The sequence below is a fragment of the Haliotis rubra genome, unplaced genomic scaffold (genome assembly GCF_003918875.1).
Source record: "Haliotis rubra isolate DU_JTF1 unplaced genomic scaffold, ASM391887v1 Scf1216, whole genome shotgun sequence".
In the NCBI taxonomy this organism is placed as follows: domain Eukaryota; kingdom Metazoa; phylum Mollusca; class Gastropoda; order Lepetellida; family Haliotidae; genus Haliotis; species Haliotis rubra.
The window spans coordinates 206,314-225,638 of record NW_025765133.1 but is presented as its reverse complement, the minus strand read 5'-3'; the positions used below and the strand labels follow the sequence as shown (position 1 = coordinate 225,638).

At 44.2% G+C, this 19,325-nt stretch overlaps 1 protein-coding gene across 1 annotated transcript; it reads left to right on the top strand.

Annotated features, from left to right (window-relative positions):
• LOC124265759 (interleukin 17-like protein) lies at positions 1-1,814 on the top strand. Its single transcript, XM_046700578.1, has 2 exons — positions 1-45; positions 1,159-1,814. Exons 1-2 carry the CDS (start codon positions 19-21, stop codon positions 1,714-1,716), a joined length of 585 nt encoding a protein of 194 aa, XP_046556534.1. The 5' UTR covers positions 1-18; the 3' UTR covers positions 1,717-1,814.
• The last annotated feature ends 17,511 nt before the right edge of the window (positions 1,815-19,325 follow it).

Below are 19,325 nucleotides of genomic sequence, written 5' to 3'. Positions count from 1 at the left end.
GCCGTCCCCCCAGCAACCATGACTCTACTCCAGTCAACAGTGATGGTGAGATAAACGACTCTGTGGTCTTCTGTATGAAATAACGAAGTGATACAGTACATGAGATATTGATCCAGGTTCTCTAAAAACCATTACACTGCGTTTATATACGACGGTCGTTTATATGTTCAATAATATATATTGCTATCTAGTTGGTATAAAATATACATATTGTTTTCATTTAATTAAATTTATTAATATTTTCTGATTTCTGATATAAGTGAGTTTGTTTACATGCTGTCTTACGATATCCCTTTTTGACAGCCCTACTGTGTCGCTCCTAATGACTGGCACTAGATCGGGTCTGTCCTCACAGGTCGTTTAACAATATCGAGACATATCAGTTGAAACAAACGAGCCCAGGCTCATTAAACACTTCGTGCAGTTCCATGTCCTTCGATTTGTATGTTCTCCTTTTCCGTTAAGCAACATTGTATGTGAATTATTTCACGACAGAACACGGGCGTGAGGCTGTTCATCCACACATGAGGGTATTTCAGCCTATATTGGGGTGGGGGTGGGGGTGGGGTCCCAGGGTATAACTGATGTTCATATGTGTAACGGTCCATCTGATACCAGGCCGTTACCACACGTCAATGAATGGTCCTGACACAGAACACACGGGGTCTCAAGGCATCACAGTGTTTTCCTACTTCAAAGTTTTGGTTTTGGTGAAGATCTTTACACGAATCGTATCTACACTGGCATTGTTTCAACCAGTACTGTTGTTTGAGAGCTAACATCTTCCTAAATGTAAACAAAGGCATGTGACCTATCTATGACCTATGTTCCTGATAGTCGAAGTCTGAAAGGGAAGGAGACTTCTTCACACCACACTGCAGTATCGGGTGTCAGGTCCTCGTTCAGTTTTACAACAAGCCCCACTCCACCAATTTAAAGGGCATGTTTTATGCCTTTTTTCCACTTACTTCTTGAAAGCGTGAAAAACGCATGCAAAACTGAAATTACCTACAGGGCCCTTTTGGGGTTATGATTTTAAAGTGTATTATAAGGAATATTACAATGCTAATATTTCTCATTTATATCAACACATGTGTTGATCACAGGAACCTTTGCCTTTGAGTATATGTTGCTACCACGTGACCTTCTGTTTTGTAGATACTCCTCACTGTGTGTTTCCTAATAGCGATGCCGCAATCTTCAGCTTGGGCAACCGGAAGAAGAACCCGACGCTGTCGAGAGCCTGTGAACCGTAAGCTGGACACTCAAGATCTACTCCATGACAGTTTCTATCAAATCCCCCCTCTCCTCGACACTGTTGCCAACCTGTCGTCAGTCCAGGAAGAGTTCGTCAACTTGAGGTACATGTTGCTGGCAGGCGAGCCCCAGTGCCCGACGTGGGAGGAGGCCGTGCGGCTCCATGGGGGGAAGGTCTGCCCCTTCCACTACGTGCTCAACTACGACGAGAACAGAATCCCCAACACCGTGGTGGAGACAGAGTGTAACTGTGTGGAATGTCTAAGACCGGACAATGGCCCCTCCAGCCTGATGGACTGCCTGCCTATAATATATTACACCAAGGTGTTCCGCAGGACCGGGTGTGTGGAGGGCGTGTATCGGTATGCCGCCATATGGGAGCCTCTCAAGATCGGATGTCAGTGTGCGCATGCGCCAAGTCGCTTTACAGAAAACGTCAGAACGAGATCTCGGCCATAGGCTCTTGACTGTATCGCCCGTTTAGATTTCCCATTGTCCAAAAACTCATTTTATTCATACTCCTGTGATTTATTTATTGCGAACAGGGAAATGCGTTCGCCTGTTTATATGTATTTATACTGAGTGTGATAAAAATATACTGACTATCCGTCAAATGAGTTTGGGCGTTTTATCATTATCCTAATATACGTGACTTTTGTTTTTATATCAACAAGATAAATTCTGCACAAGAGGGTTGACAAGTTTTTGTCATCAGTATGACAAGATTCCTGAGTCTCAGGCTGGGTTCCGTGCTGGATATGGCACTATTAATAATATATTCAGTTTACCGTGTCTGGTCCAAAAGTATCTCTCCAAAACTAATGTTCGTTTTCATTATTTATTTGTTGATTTCACAAAGGCATTTGAATCTATTAATCGTAAATTATTGTGGTTCTCAGTTTTAAATAAAGGTATCCATGGTAAAATATTTACAGTATTATTGGACATGTAGTATATGGTTAAATCTGCTGTTAAACTATCAAGTAGCTCCATATCTCATTATTTTGATTCATTAAATGGCGTTAAACCGGGGTATATTCTAAGTGCTTTGCTGTTCTCTTTTTTTGTTGTTGAGGTGGAAACTGTTACAGGAATCGAATGTTCGAGGTACATTTGCTAGTCAAGAGTTTCTTGATATTTTATCTTTATTTCATGCTGATGATTTGTGTTTGTTTGATGATACTGTAATTGGTCCAAAGAGAAAGATAGATGTATATTGGAGCAGTTTAGTATCAACTGGGGTTTAGATGTCAATTTAGATAAGACTGAAATATTAGTTTTTAGAAATGGTGGCAAATTAAGGTTTTCTGAAAAATGGATGTTTGGCAAATAAATTATAAAGACATCAACCTATTATAATTATCTTGGCTTATCTATTATAATTCCATAACAGGTTATGCTGGTCAAAGGGTATTGACGTTCTTGTTCAAAAAGCACCAAAAGCTTTAGTTTCCGTTAAACAATTACAATGCCAGTTTAAGAATATTTCCTCTCTAGTTTTATTCAAGATATTTGATGCTCAGATTAAGCCAATCTTTCTCTATTCTATCGAAGTGTGGGGTCATTCAAAAAGTGAATGCATCGAGCGTCTTCATATTAAGTTTTGTAAATATGTTATTGGTGCAGGTAGTTATAATGTTGCTGAGCTTGGTGAATGTGGAATATATGGCTTATTTGTTGATTGTCATAAAAGCTGTATTCACTGGTTAAAGTTGCTGTCAAAGCGTAATCAAAGATATCCTAAGCAAAGCTATCCTCTTTGTAAATCGTTAGATGACTGCTATCGTATTACATGGGCTTCAAAGGTTAAAATGTTACTTTTATCTGATGGTTAAAGATTTGTTTGGATCTCTCAGGAAGTCGGTAATTGTTCTTTATTTCTTAGTAAGTTCGTGTTATCTGATGGTTAAAGATTGCCACCAGCAAGTTTGGTTTTCTAAAGTTTGTGAATCAAATAAGTTATGTTTCTATCAAGAATATAAATTTCCTGCATGTGGGGAGTCGGATGGTCAAGCTCCGAACCCTAGCTGAATGTGTGCGCTGATAGCTTAAGACACTGCTATAATACCACCCACTCGTTTTGCATATCTAAATTGTGAAACAATTCTCACTCACTCACTCACTCACTCACGTACCGGAAAAACTTGAATCTGGAGGAGCAAGAACTAAATACTATTCACTGATGACATTTCAGTTGTGTCCTTCTGTCTGTGACTTTACAAATCAGCTCCTCTGACAATCAGTGTCACATTGTCACACATTGGACGAGTGACGAGTGAATCAGTGAGCATTGTTTTACGCCGCGTTTAGCAATATTCCAGCAATATCACAGCGGGGGACACCAGAAATGGGCTTTGCACATTGTACCCATGTGGGGAATCGAATATTTCGTGACGAAAAGCAGACAGTAAGCTATTCTATATTTACGCAAACATTCAAGTATGTTGTGACGTTAACAGTGCTATATAACGATAGGTATATTTGCGAGGAGGCATGTGTTTATTTGGTAGGTGAAGCTTCGTAATAAGGGAAACAAAAGCGCACTTGTCTTTTCCATTCAGCGTAAAGTCGACTTCCAAGAGAAACACTCCCTCGATATACCGCGCTCTTGTCTCGTCAGTAAAGAAATAATATTCAACAATGAACAATAAATGATAAGAACGATTCTTTTTTCATTTCAGCTGATTATCAGAGTGCCTGTAGTAGTTCCTGAACAAAAGGAAACCGACTTTCATAAAAACATCAGAAATACCGGAAACAGAGAGTGGACGTGTTTATCTCCATGGGAGTTTCTATCTGGCTTCCCCGCTGCTACAGCAAACCAGTAGCAGACCCGGTCAGTACTGGACGTCCACATCACCAGGAAGCATCTGGACGTCCACATCACCAGGAAGCATCTGGACGTCCACATCACCAGGAAGCATCTGGACGTCCACATCACCAGGAAGCATCTGGACGGGCCAGACACGTGTCCAGCTTGTGACCACAGAGGGCGACTATGTCCTTCCTACTACGCCATCAACTACGACGTCAACAGAAGCCTAGCATGAGGGATGCGAGGAGAAGCAGCTGTGTACAGAGCCTGAGCCCTGAAGGCGGCCCAGTTCGCCATATTAGTGATCAAGTCAGCTTATACTTTACGAGCACCACAAGTGGTTGGACAATCGAATGTAAATGATTTGTCTAATCACAGATGAGCCCCATAGTTCAGCCAGAGACCGGTGATCGTGTGTTCCCTTGTATGTCGTGGTTGTTTAAACACTCCTCCATACGAGGGGTCTGAGTACGATGAATCATGGACAGCTCTTGGTGATATGCGAAAGAGTACATCCCCTACATATTTTTGCAATAAACCTTATATCAATAAATTTATTTCTCTTATCTGACTGTTCAGCCTGACGGAAACTGTTTTAATTGTACATCAACATCACTGGATGCTGAAACATAACTTATCAACCAGTTAACACCTAACAAGAGATGAACTCCTGTACTGTTAAACATCTAAAATCCCCACACTACCCCACACTGACGTCAGCAACTGTAGGCTATGGTTTCCCTCACAATCAGGTGTCTCACCCCCTGACCTACCCCCCACCCCGTCAGGTGCCCTTCCCCTGACAATACAAGGGGGACATGAGCAACCCCGTTAGGTGTCCTTATCCCGGCAATATAATAAGTACACATGGAGTCTTTACCAGCATGAAGCTCCCTCCCCCACACACACACACACGCACTGACAGCCATATGCTGCTAGTCAAGGCATAGTCATGGTGTCTCAATCTACATACGATATACTCTCCCGTAAATCTAACAGTAGACACATTTCTGTACACTCGATGTAAGCGCAATGAAGGAAGGGAGCTTACTCTTGTAATCTTTCAACGGAGACATCGTCGTCTTTCAGCCATACTTGTACAACGTGCGAGAGATAACTGAGCCAGGCGGGTGGCCGGTACACCGCGGGTACACATACCGCACGCGGTCAACCAGGAAGTCACGTGACAAGCTACCCGCAGCCGGGTGGAATGCCGGAAATACTTGTTGTGCGGGTAGGTCGCCCGGCGTGAAACACGATTGGGTGAAACACGTTTACAGCAATGCGGCTGATAGCCAGGTCAGCATTTCTTACTAACTGTCAAAATCGATGTTTGTTTCAATGGTTGATATATGTGGTCTTTCAGTCAAAACACAAGATTCAGGAAGTATAAGATACGAAGTATGTTGATACCAAGCAGAAAAAAATACATTCGGGAAGTATTAGATATGTTTGTTTGAATTGAGATCGATTGTTGTATAACGTCGCTCTCACCGATAGTCCAGTTTTAGGACGGCGATCTGTAAATAGCTGAGTTTGGCCCAGGCAATCTAGAATGGGTTGCTGAAAATAAATTGACGAAGTATGTTCATGTATAGCTACAAACAATATTCAAGTCACCAGCTGGAACAGGGGAACACAAGTCACCAGCTCGAACAGGGAACACAAGTCACCAGCTGGAACAGGGAACACAGGGGAACACAAGTCACCAGCTGGAACAGGGAACACAGGGGGAACACAAGTCACACAGCTGAACAGGGCTGAACACACAAGGAACACCAGCTGGAACAGGGAACACAGGGAACACAAGTCACCAGCTGGAACAGGGAACACAGGGGGAACACAAGTCACCAGCTGGAACAGGGAACACACCAGGGAACAGGGAACACAGGGAGTCACCAGCTGGAACAGGGAACACAGGAAACACAAGTCACCAGCTGGAACAGGGAACACAGGAAACACCAGTCACCAGCTGGAACAGGGAACACAAGTCACCACCTGGAACAGGGAACACAAGTCACCAGCTGGAACAGGGAACACAGGGGAACACAAGTCACCAGCTGGAACAGGGAACACAGGGTACACAAGTCACCAGCTGGAACAGGGAACACAGGGTAACACAAGTCACCAGCTGGAACAGGGAACACAGGGTACACCAGTCACCAGCTGGAACAGGGAACACAGGGGAACACAAGTCACCAGCTGGAACAGGGAACACAGGGAACACAAGTCACCAGCTGGAACAGGGAACACAGGGGAACACAAGTCACCAGCTGGAACAGGGAACACAGGTCACCAGCTGGAACAGGGAACACAGGGAACACAAGTCACCAGCTGGAACAGGGAACACAGGGAACACAAGTCACCAGCTGGAACAGGGAACACAGGGGAACACAAGTCACCAGCTGGAACAGGGAACACAGGGTAACACAAGTCACCAGCTGGAACAGGGAACACAGGGAACACAAGTCACCAGCTGGAACAGGGAACACAGGGTAACACAAGTCACCAGCTGGAACAGGGAACACAAGTCACCAGCTGGAACAGGGAACACAGGGAACACAAGTCACCAGCTGGAACAGGGAACACAGGGAACACAAGTCACCAGCTGGAACAGGGAACACAGGGGAACACAAGTCACCAGCTGGAACAGGGAACACAAGTCACCAGCTGGAACAGGGAACACAAGTCACCAGCTGGAACAGGGAACACAGGGTACACAAGTCACCAGCTGGAACAGGGAACACAGGGTACACAAGTCACCAGCTGGAACAGGGAACACAGGGGGACACAACACAAGTCACCAGCTGGAACAGGGAACACAGGGAACACAAGTCACCAGCTGGAACAGGGGAACACAGGGAACACAAGTCACCAGCTGGAACAGGGTCAACACAGGGGAACACAAGTCACCAGCTGGACCAGGGAACACAGCTGGAACAGGTCACCAACTGGAACAGGGAACACACAAGAGTCACCAGCTGGAACAGGGAACACAGGAACACACAGTCACCAGCTGGAACAGGGAACACAGGGACAACACCAGCTGGAACAGGGAACACAGGGTCACCACCAGCTGGAACAGGGAACACAGGGAACACAAGTCACCAGCTGGAACAGGAACCACAGGGAACACAAGTCACCAGCTGGAACAGGGGAACACAAGTCACCAGCTGGAACAGGGGAACAGGGAACACAAGTCACCAGCTGAACAGGGTCACCAGCTGGAACACACACAGTCACCAGCTGGAACAGGGAACAATCAGGGGAACACAGGGAGTCACCAGCTGGAACAGGGAAGTCACCAGCTGGAACAGGGAACACAGGGAACACAAGTCACCAGCTGGAACAGGGAACACAGGGAACACACAAGTCACCACTGGACAGGGTCACAGGGGAACAGGGAACACAAGTCACCAGCTGGAACAGGGAACACAGGGAACACAAGTCACCAGCTGGAACAGGGAACACAGGGTACACAGCTGGAACAGGGAACACAAGTCACCAGCTGGAACAGGGAACACAGGGAACACAAGTCACCAGCTGGAACAGGGAACACAAGGTCACCAGCTGGAACAGGGAACACAAGTCACCAGCTGGAACAGGGAAACACACACAAGTCACCAGCTGGAACAGGGAACACAGGGTACACAAGTCACCAGCTGGAACAGGGAACACAGGGAACACAAGTCACCAGCTGGAACAGGGAACACAGGGAACACAAGTCACCAGCTGGAACAGGGAACACAGGAACACAAGTCACCAGCTGGAACAGGGAACACAGGGGAACACAAGTCACCAGCTGGAACAGGGAACACAGGGTCACAAGTCACCAGCTGGAACAGGGAACACAAGTCAGCTGGAACAGGAACACAGGGGAACACAAGTCACCAGCTGGAACTGGAACACAGGGGAGTCACAAGTCACCAGCTGGAAACAGGGAACACAAGTCACCAGCTGGAACAGGGAACACAAGTCACCAGCTGGAACAGGGAACACAGGGAAAACCAGTCACCAGCTGGAACTGGAACAGGGAAGCTGAAACAGGGAACACAAGTCACCAGCTGGAACAGGGGACACAAGTCACCAGCTGGAACAGGGAAAACGTCACCAGCGAAGGAAAGAGCTGGAACAGGGGAAAAGAGATCACCATATCCAAAACGTCACCAGCGAAAGAGACGGAGAAAAGAGATTATCATATCCCCTATATGTCCTGTCTACAACACAGTCACAATATATAACAAGTTTTATGGATAACAACTCTTTATTTTCGTGAGTGCGACGTTTCGATACAGATCCTTGTACCGTTGTCAAGCAAGAGTGATACATGAAGTGTAGGAGGTGCATATATATACTGTATATAACAATGAAACAACATAATAGACAAAGGAAACAACATAATTGCCATGATTGGCTAAGCTATAATGGCTTCGATGAAGCCAGTAAGTACATAAAGGATAGTGAATGGAAGCCAGAGATGTGTAGTTACAATGAGATGTTTATACAATGGATGCGAAGTTTATACAATAGACTGGGCTTGGTGGAGGAGTGGATCATAAGCAGATGGAATGAAGTATCCTTGGTCACGGTTGATGGTAGAGCTTGTGGCGTTTGATGTGAATGGCTTCTGTGAGCTTGCGTTTAGTGAAGTCCGTTTGGTTGTTGGCGAGAATGGTGATGTCGGACCACTCTATTTGATGATTGGGGTTGGCTTTGATGTGGTCAGAGATAGCTGATTTGGTGTCGGAATTAGCAACAGAGGTGCGATGTTCTTTGACTCGGGTGTTGATGGGTCGGGATGTTTCACCTATAGCATTGTCCACAATCACAGTCTATTTTGTAAATAACACATTCCCTGGGTTGTTGTTGTTTGACGGTGGGTTGTTTTCTTCCGTTGGCATGGAGGAGGAGTTGTTGAGGCTGGAGGACGCTGAGAAGGTAGTGTCTATTCCTGCCTGTTGTTTTCAGGAGTCGGCTGATTTGGTGTGATGGTTTACCAAATGTAGGGAATGGATATCTTGATGGGGGCTGATTCTGGTTTTACATCTTTGGCAGGAGGTGAAAGCGTTGCTTCGATGGTTCTGTTGACTATTTCAGGTGGGTAGTGGTTGCGTTCCACAAAGACTTTCCTCAGGTGTTCAATTTCTTCCTGTAGGTTTGTTGAGCAGATGTTTTGGCTCTTCTGGTCAATGTGGAGATGACGCCGGTCTTGACTTTAGGTGGGTGGTTGGAGTTGTAGTGGATGTATTGATCCGTATGAGTAGGTTTTCTGTACACGGAGGTCTGGAGTTGGTTGCAGGAGGTGCGGGACACGAGGACATCAAGGAAAGGTAGTTGGTTGTTCTGCTCTGTTTCCAATGGTGAATTTGATGCGGGATGTTGGCTGTTGAGATGGGCGAGGAGCTGCTTTGGATCTTGCTGAGGTTGGAGGGACGACGAAGGTGTCATCCACTTTGCGGTACCAGCAGGACGGTATTCTATAATGCCACTCAAACAACACAGTCACAAGTACCCACTTCAAATATCCTCTACTAAAACAAGGCTACTTTCGGTAATACTCAGTGTGGTCATTCTGCATTTGTCAAGATAAGAAATCCTATCATATGAGATCCTATCATATGAGATCCTGTCATATGAGATGATATCATATGAGATCATGTCATATGAGATGCTATCATATGAGATCCTGTTATATCAGATGCTATCATATGAGATCCTGTCATATGAGATGCTATCATATGAGATGCTGTCATATGAGATCCTGTCATATGAGATCCTGTCATATGAGATGCTGTCATATGGGATCCTGTCATATGAGATGCTGTCATATGAGATCCTGTCATATGAGATGCTGTCATATGAGATCCTGTCATATGAGATGCTGTCATAAGAGATCCTGTCATATGAGATGCTGTCATATGAGATCCTGTCATATGAGATGCTGTCATATGAGATCCTGTCATATGAGATGCTATCATATGAGATCCTGTCATATGAGATGCTGTCATATGAGATCCTGTCATATGAGATCCTGTCATATGAGATGCTATCATATGAGATCCTGTCATATGAGATCCTATCATAAGAGATCCTATCTTCAGGTTTACATCCGTGATTGGTAAGATCACACAGCCTTGGTACAGTGGGACACCAGGTAGTCTATTTTCTGCTCCGTTGCAACTGGTGACACGTCCTAACAGAAACACCTCCTAGCAGATACCCAAATCGCCCACAACATGTTTGCTTGTCAAGTCTTGGAATAGACTAAACAACAATGCCACACCATTGTTTTCACGTCACAGCAATTTATCTGTGAGTTTGTTAATTTGTATCTGGTTATTGATAACAGTTTATGATTTATCTGAGCCCTTTGTATTTTAACACATGTGGGTGATATGAAAGCTGTAGACAAATGCATATTCCTAATTTTGATAGTGTGAAATTGATTGAAATTATTTCCGATGTATTTCACAAATCAAAACTTCTAAACGTTGCATCAGTTTTATGGTTTAAGATTGTGTACCTCAAATTATCTGATAGGAGGGATTTTCTTGATATTATTTTAATATTATGATGTTTTAAGTTGCAGGGGATGGTCCCTGTGTCGTTTTTTCTTTGTACTTCATAAGTTTCCTTGTTCTCCACTCACTAGTGTTTGTATTGTGTTTGTATAGTGTTTGTATTGTATTTGTATTGTGTTTGTATTGTAACACCATGAAGGCACAATACAGTGTAACACAATGAACACAAAATACAGCGTGACACCATGAACACACAATACATTGTGACACCATGAACACACAATGAAGTGTAACACCACGAACACACAATACAGTGTGACACCATGAACACACAATACAGTGTGACACCATGAACACACAATACATTGTGACACCATGAACACACAATGAAGTGTAACACCACGAACACACAATACAGTGTGACACCATGAACACACAATACAGTGTGACACCATGAACACACAATGAAGTGTAACACCACGAACACACAATACAGTGTGACACCATGAACACACAATACATTGTGACACCATGAACACACAATGACAGTGTAACACCATGAACACACAACACAGTGTGACACCATGAACACACAATACAGTGTGACACCATGAACACACAATACATTGTGACACCATGAACACACAATGAAGTGTAACACCACGAACACACAATACAGTGTGACACCATGAACACACAATACATTGTGACACCATGAACACACAATGAAGTGTAACACCACGAACACACAATACAGTGTGACACCATGAACACACAATACAGTGTGACACGATGAACACACAATACAGTGTGACACCATGAACACACAATACAGTGTGACACCATGAACACACAATGAAGTGTAACACCATGAACACACAATACAGTGTGACACCATGAACACACAATACAGTGTGACACCATGAACACACAATACAGTGTGACACGATGAACACACAATACAGTGTGACACCATGAACACACAATGAAGTGTAACATCACGAACACACAATACAGTGTGACACCATGAACACACAATACAGTGTGACACGATGAACACACAATACAGTGTGACACCATGAACACACAATACAGAGTGACACCATGAACACACAATACAGTGAGACACCATGAACACACAATACAGTGTGACACCATGAACACATAATGAAGTGTTACACCATGAACAACAATAACATCTGTTTGACATACACACGTACAGTATACCAACATAAACACCTGTTTGACATGCACTCTACAGCATGCCAACATTAACACCTGTTTGACATGCACTCTACAGCATACCAACATTAACACCTGTTTGACATACACACGTACAGTATACCAACATTAACACCTGTTTGACATGAACTCTTCAGCATACCAACATTAACACCTGTTTGAAATACACGCTTACATCATACCAACATTAACATCTGTTTGACATCCACACGTACAGTATACCAACATTAACACCTGTTTGACATGCACTCTACAGCATACCGACATTAACACCAGTTTGACCTGCACTCTACAGTTTGACATACACCTGTACAGCATGCCTCTACACATTAACATTAACACCTGTTTGACATGCACTCGTACAGCATGCCAACATTATTAACACCTGTTTGACATAACACACGTAGAGCATGCCAACATTAACACCTGTTTGACATCCACACGTACATCATGCCAACATTAACACCTGTTTGACATACACACGTACAGCATGCCAACATTAACACCTGTTTGACATACACACGTACAGCATGCCAACATTAACACCTGTTTGACATCCACACGTACATCATGCCAACATTAACACCTGTTTGACATACACACGTACAGGATGCCAACATTAACACCTGTTTGACATACACACGTACAGCATGCCAACATTAACACCTGTTTGACATACACACGTACAGCATGCCAACATTAACACCTGTTTGACATACACACGTACAGCATGCCAACATTAACACCTGTTTGACATGCACTCTACAGCATGCCAACATTAACACCTGTTTGACATACACACGTACAGCATGCCAACATTAACACCTGTTTGACATGCACTCTACAGCATGCCAACATTAACACCTGTTTGACATACACGTACAGTGTACGCACATGATCACAATATACACCCAAACACAACATCCTCCATGGAACTGTACGAACAGAATACATAAACAGTCGGGTCCAGCTTGGGAATATACACACACACAACATCCTCCATGGAGCTGTACGTACAGAATATATAAACAGTCGGGCCCAGCTTTGGAATATACACACACACACAACATCCTCCATGGAACTGTACGTACAGAATACACAAACAGTCGGGCACAGCTTGGGAATATATATACACATACACACACACAACATCCTCCATGGAACTGTACGTACAGAAAACATAAACAGTCGGGCCCAGCTTGGGAATATACACACACACACATACAATATCCTTCATGGAACTGTACGTACAGAATACATAAACAGTCGGGCCCAGCTTGGGAATATACACATACACAACATCCTCCATAGAACTGTACGTACAGAATACATAAACAGTCGGGCCCAGCTTGGGAATACACACACACACACAACATCCTCCATGGAACTGTACGTACAGAATACATAAACAGTCGGGCCCAGTTTGGGAATATACACACACACAACATCCTCCATGGAACTGTACGTACAGAATACATTAACAGTCGGGCCCAGCTTGAGAATATACTCACATAATATCCGCCATGGAACTGTACACACAGAATACATAAACAGTCGGGCCCAGCTTGGGAATACACACACACAACATCCTCCATGGAGCTCTACGTACAGAATACATAAACAGTCGGACCAGCCTGGGAATACACACACACAACATCCTCCATGGAACTGTACACACAGAATACATAAACAGTCGGGCCCAGCTTGGGAATACACACACACAACATCCTCCATGGAACTGTACACACAGAATACATAAACAGTCGGGACCAGCTTGGGAATACACACACACACACAACATCCTCCATGGAACTGTACGTACAGAATACATAAACAGTCGGGCCCAGCTTGGGATTATACACACACACAACATCCTCCATGGAACTGTACGTACAGAATACATAAACAGTCGGGCCCAGCTTGGGAATACACACACACACACACACACACACAACATCCTCCATGGAACTGTACGTACAGAATACATAAACAGTCGGGCCCAGCTTGGGAATACACACACACACACAACATCCTCCATGGAACTGTACGTACAGAATACATAAACAGTCGGGCCCAGCTTGGGAATATGCACACACACATACAACATCCTCCATGGAACTGTACGTACAGAATACATAAACAGTCGGGCCAAGCTTGGGAATATACACACACACACAACATCCTCCATGGAACTGAACATACAGAATACATAAAAAGTCGGGCCAAGCTTGGGAAAATACACACACACAACATCCTCCATGGAACTGTACGTACAGAAAACATAAACAGTCGGGCCCAGCTTGGGAATATATATACACACACAACAATCTCCATGGAACTGTACGTACAGAAAACATAAAACAGTCGGGCCAAGCTTGGGAATATATATACACACACAACATCCTCCATGGAACTGTACGTACAGAAAACATAAACATCCGCGCCAAGCTTGGGAATATACACACACACATACAACATCCTTCATGGAACTGTACGCAGAGAATACATAAACAGTCGGGCCCAGCTTTGGGAATATACACACACACACACAACATCCTCCATGGAACTGTACGTACAGAATACATAAACAGTCGGGCCCAGCTTGAGAATATACACACACACATACATCCTCCATGGAACTGTACACACAGAATACATAAACAGTCGGGCCCAGCTTGGGAATATACACACACACATACATCCTCCATGGAACTGTACGTACAGAATACATAAACAGTCGGACCAGCCTGGGAATACACACACACAACATCCTCCATGGAACTGTACACACAGAATACATAAACAGTCGGGCCCAGCTTGCGAATACACACACACAACATCCTCCATGGAACTCTACACACAGAATACATAAACAGTCGGGCCCAGCTTGGGAATACACACACACACAACATCCTCCATGGAGCTCTACGTACAGAATACATAAACAGTCGGGCCCAGCCTGGGAATACACACACACAACATCCTCCATGGAACTGTACACACAGAATACATAAACAGTCGGGACCAGCTTGGGAATACACACATACACACAACATCCTCCATAGAACTGTACACACAGAATACATAAACAGTAGGGCAGAGCTTGGGATTATACACACACACAACATCCTCCATGGAACTGTACGTACAGAATACATAAACAGTCGGGCCCAGCTTGGGATTATACACACACACAACATCCTCCATGGAACTGTACGTACAGAATACATAAACAGTCGGGCCCAGCTTGGGAATACACACACACACACACACAACATCCTCCATGGAACTGTAATGTACAGAATACATAAACAGTCGGGCCCAGCTTGGGAATAGACACACACACACACAACATCCTCCATGGAACTGTACGTACAGAATACATAAACAGTCGGGCCCAGCTTGGGAATATACACACACACACATACAACATCCTCCATGGAACTGTACGTACAGAATACATAAACAGTCGGGCCCAGCTTGGGAATATACACACACACACAACATCCTCCATGGAACTGAACATACAGAATACATAAAAAGTCGGGCCAAGCTTGGGAAAATACACACACACAACATCCTCCATGGAACTGTACGTACAGAAAACATAAACAGTCGGGCCCAGCTTGGGAATATATATACACACACAACAATCTCCATGGAACTGTACGTACAGAAAACATAAAACAGTCGGGCCAAGCTTGGGAATATATATACACACACAACATCCTCCATGGAACTGTACGTACAGAAAACATAAACATCCGCGCCAAGCTTGGGAATATACACACACACATACAACATCCTTCATGGAACTGTACGCAGAGAATACATAAACAGTCGGGCCCAGCTTGGGAATACACACACACACACAACATCCTCCATGGAACTGTACACACAGAATACATAAACAGTCGGGCCCAGCTTGAGAATACACACACACGCACAACATCCTCCATGGAACTGTACACACAGAATACATAAACAGTCGGGCAGAGCTTCGGATTATACACACACACAACATCCTCCATGGAACTGTACGTACAGAATACATAAACAGTCGGGCGCAGCTTGGGATTATACACACACACAACATCCTCCATGGAACTGTACGTACAGAATACATAAACAGTTCGGCCCAGCTTGGGATTATACACACACACACAACATCCTCCATGGAACTGTACGTACAGAATACATAAACAGTCGGGCCCAGCTTGGGAATACACACACACACACACACAACATTCTCCATGGAACTGTACGTACAGAATACATCAACAGTCGGGCCCAGCTTCGGAATACACACACACACACACACAACATCCTCCATGGAACTGTACGTACAGAATACATAAACAGTCGGGCCCAGCTTGGGAATATACACACACACATACAACATCCTCCATGGAACTGTACATACAGAATACATAAACAGTCGGGCCCAGCTTGGGAATATACACACACACATACAACATCCTCCATGGAACTGTACATACAGAATACATAAACAGTCGGTCCCAGCTTGGGAATATACACGCACACAACATCCTCCATGGATCTGTACGTACAGAATACATAAACAGTCGGGCCCAGCTTGGGAATATACACACACACAACAACATCCTCCATGGAACTGTACGTACAGAATACATAAACAGTCGGGCCCAGCTTTGAGAATATACACACACACACAACATCCTCCATGGAACTGTACGTACAGAATACATAAACAGTCGGGACCAGCTTGGGAATATACACACACACACAACATCCTCCATAGAACTGTACACACAGAATACATAAACAGTAGGGCAGAGCTTGGGATTATACACACACACAACATCCTCCATGGAACTGTACGTACAGAATACATAAACAGTCGGGCCCAGCTTGGGATTATACACACACACAACATCCTCCATGGAACTGTACGTACAGAATACATAAACAGTCGGGCCCAGCTTGGGATTATACACACACACACAACATCCTCCATGGAACTGTACGTACAGAATACATAAACAGTCGGGCCCAGCTTGGGAATATACACACACACACACAACATCCTCCATGGAACTGTACGTACAGAATACATCAACAGTCGGGCCCAGCTTCGGAATACACACACACACACACACACACACATCCTCCATGGAACTGTACGTACAGAATACATAAACAGTCGGGCCCAGCTTGGGAATATACACACACACATACAACATCCTCCATGGAACTGAACATACAGAATACATAAACAGTCGGGCCCAGCTTGGGAATATACTCACATAATATCCTCCATGGATATCTACGTACAGAATACATAAACAGTCAGGCCCAGCTTGAGAATATACTCACATAATATCCGCCATGGAACTGTACGTACAGAATACATAAACAGTCGGGTCCAGCTTTGGAATACACACACACACAACATCCTCCATGGATCTGTACGTACAGAATACATAAACAGTCGGGACCAGCTTGGGAATACACACATACACACAACATCCTCCATGGAACTGTACGTACAGAATACATAAAGAGTCGGTCACAGCCTGGGATTATACACACACACAACATCCTCCATGGAACTGTACGTACAGAATACATAAACAGTCGGGCCCGGCTTGGGATTATACACACACACACAAAACATCCTCCATGGAACTGTACGTACAGAATACATAAACAGTCGGGCCCGGCTTGGGATTATACACACACACACAACATCCTCCATGGAACTGTACGTACAGAATACATAAACAGTCGGGCGCAGCTTGGGAATATACACACACACTCTCACAACAACCTCCATGGAACTGTACGTACAGAATACATAAACAGTCGGGCCCAGCTTGAGAATACACACACACACACACACACACACAACATCCTCCATGGAACTGTACGTACAGAATACATAAACAGTTCGGCCCAGCTTGAGAATATACACACACACAACATCCTCCATGGAACTGTACGTACAGAATACATAAACAGTCGGGCCCAGCTTGAGAATACACATACACACACATACACACACACAGTCGGGCCCACATCCTCCATGGAACTGTACGTACAGAATACATAAACAGTCGGGCCCAGCTTGAGAATATACACACACACAACATCCTCCATGGAACTGTACGTACAGAATACATAAACAGTCGGGCCCAGCTTGAGAATATACATACACACAACATCCTCCATGGAACTGTACGTACAGAATACATAAACAGTCGGGCCCAGCTTGGGAATATACACACACACACACAACATCCTCCATGGAACTGTACGTACAGAATACATAAACAGTCGGGCCCAGCTTGGGAATATACACACATACAACAACATCCTCCATGGAACTGTACGTACAGAATACATAAACAGTCGGGCCCAGCTTGAGAATATACATACACACAACATCCTCCATGGAACTGTACGTACAGAATACATAAACAGTCGGGCGCAGCTTTGGAATACACACATACACACAATATCCTCTATGGAACTGTACGTACAAAATACATAAACAGTCGGGCCCAGCTTGAGAATACACACACACAAGTTGAGGAAATGCACGTTTATTCACATTAAAAAATATGGTGATAGGAACTAACATTTAGTAAAAACAATGTTCAACCTTCGGATGCCCTCAACGTCATCAATATGATGTACACGTCACCAAAATGGTGAAACATTTTACTCGGTCTTACAGACGGTTGATTGGTGATTTAAGGAAGTCACTTCGTACACGATGTTACCTGGATGAAACATACATGGAACATGAAATAATGGAGTAATATTTCATGATCAACACCTCTATGTTGACAAATGACTAGCTAACTACATAGCAAATTATGTGTAAGTTGTGGTGAGTTATACCCCTTTGACTGGTGAGTTATCCCCTTTTGGCTAGTGAATTATTCCCCCTTTGACTAGTGAGTTATGCCCCTTTGACTGGTGTGTTATACCCCTTTGACTGGTGAATTATCTCCCTTTATGTATTGTGTTATGCACTTGATATGTAGTGCCCGTTTCTCGGACGAGTAATGCCCATTTGTTTCGAATATAAAAAGGGTTGGCTGACGGACGGACGGACGGGTGAACGCAAATCAGTTATCGATTGTCCATGTTCATGGATGTAATGCTCCATTAAGCTTCGTCCTGCTTCTTGCCCTCCACACAGGTACATCCAACTTGAATAGGTTCCATAGTTCTACTGTATTCATACTCCTGTCCGTTACATTCGCGGCGGAGTACTTGCCGGAAGTAGAAAATTGGTTTGCACCTTGATCCTCTGACCCTTGACCTTCCACACCTTTTGCAAGAACAAACAGCTTCTACAATGGTTGACGGAATCCGGTGTTCATCATGGTTGATTATCAGATACGAGGGGCATGTTGACCATTCCAAATATCTAGGTAGGACCGGGCTCATATCTGAAACAACAATATGTGTGTGAAAATATTTCAGGAGCAGCATAA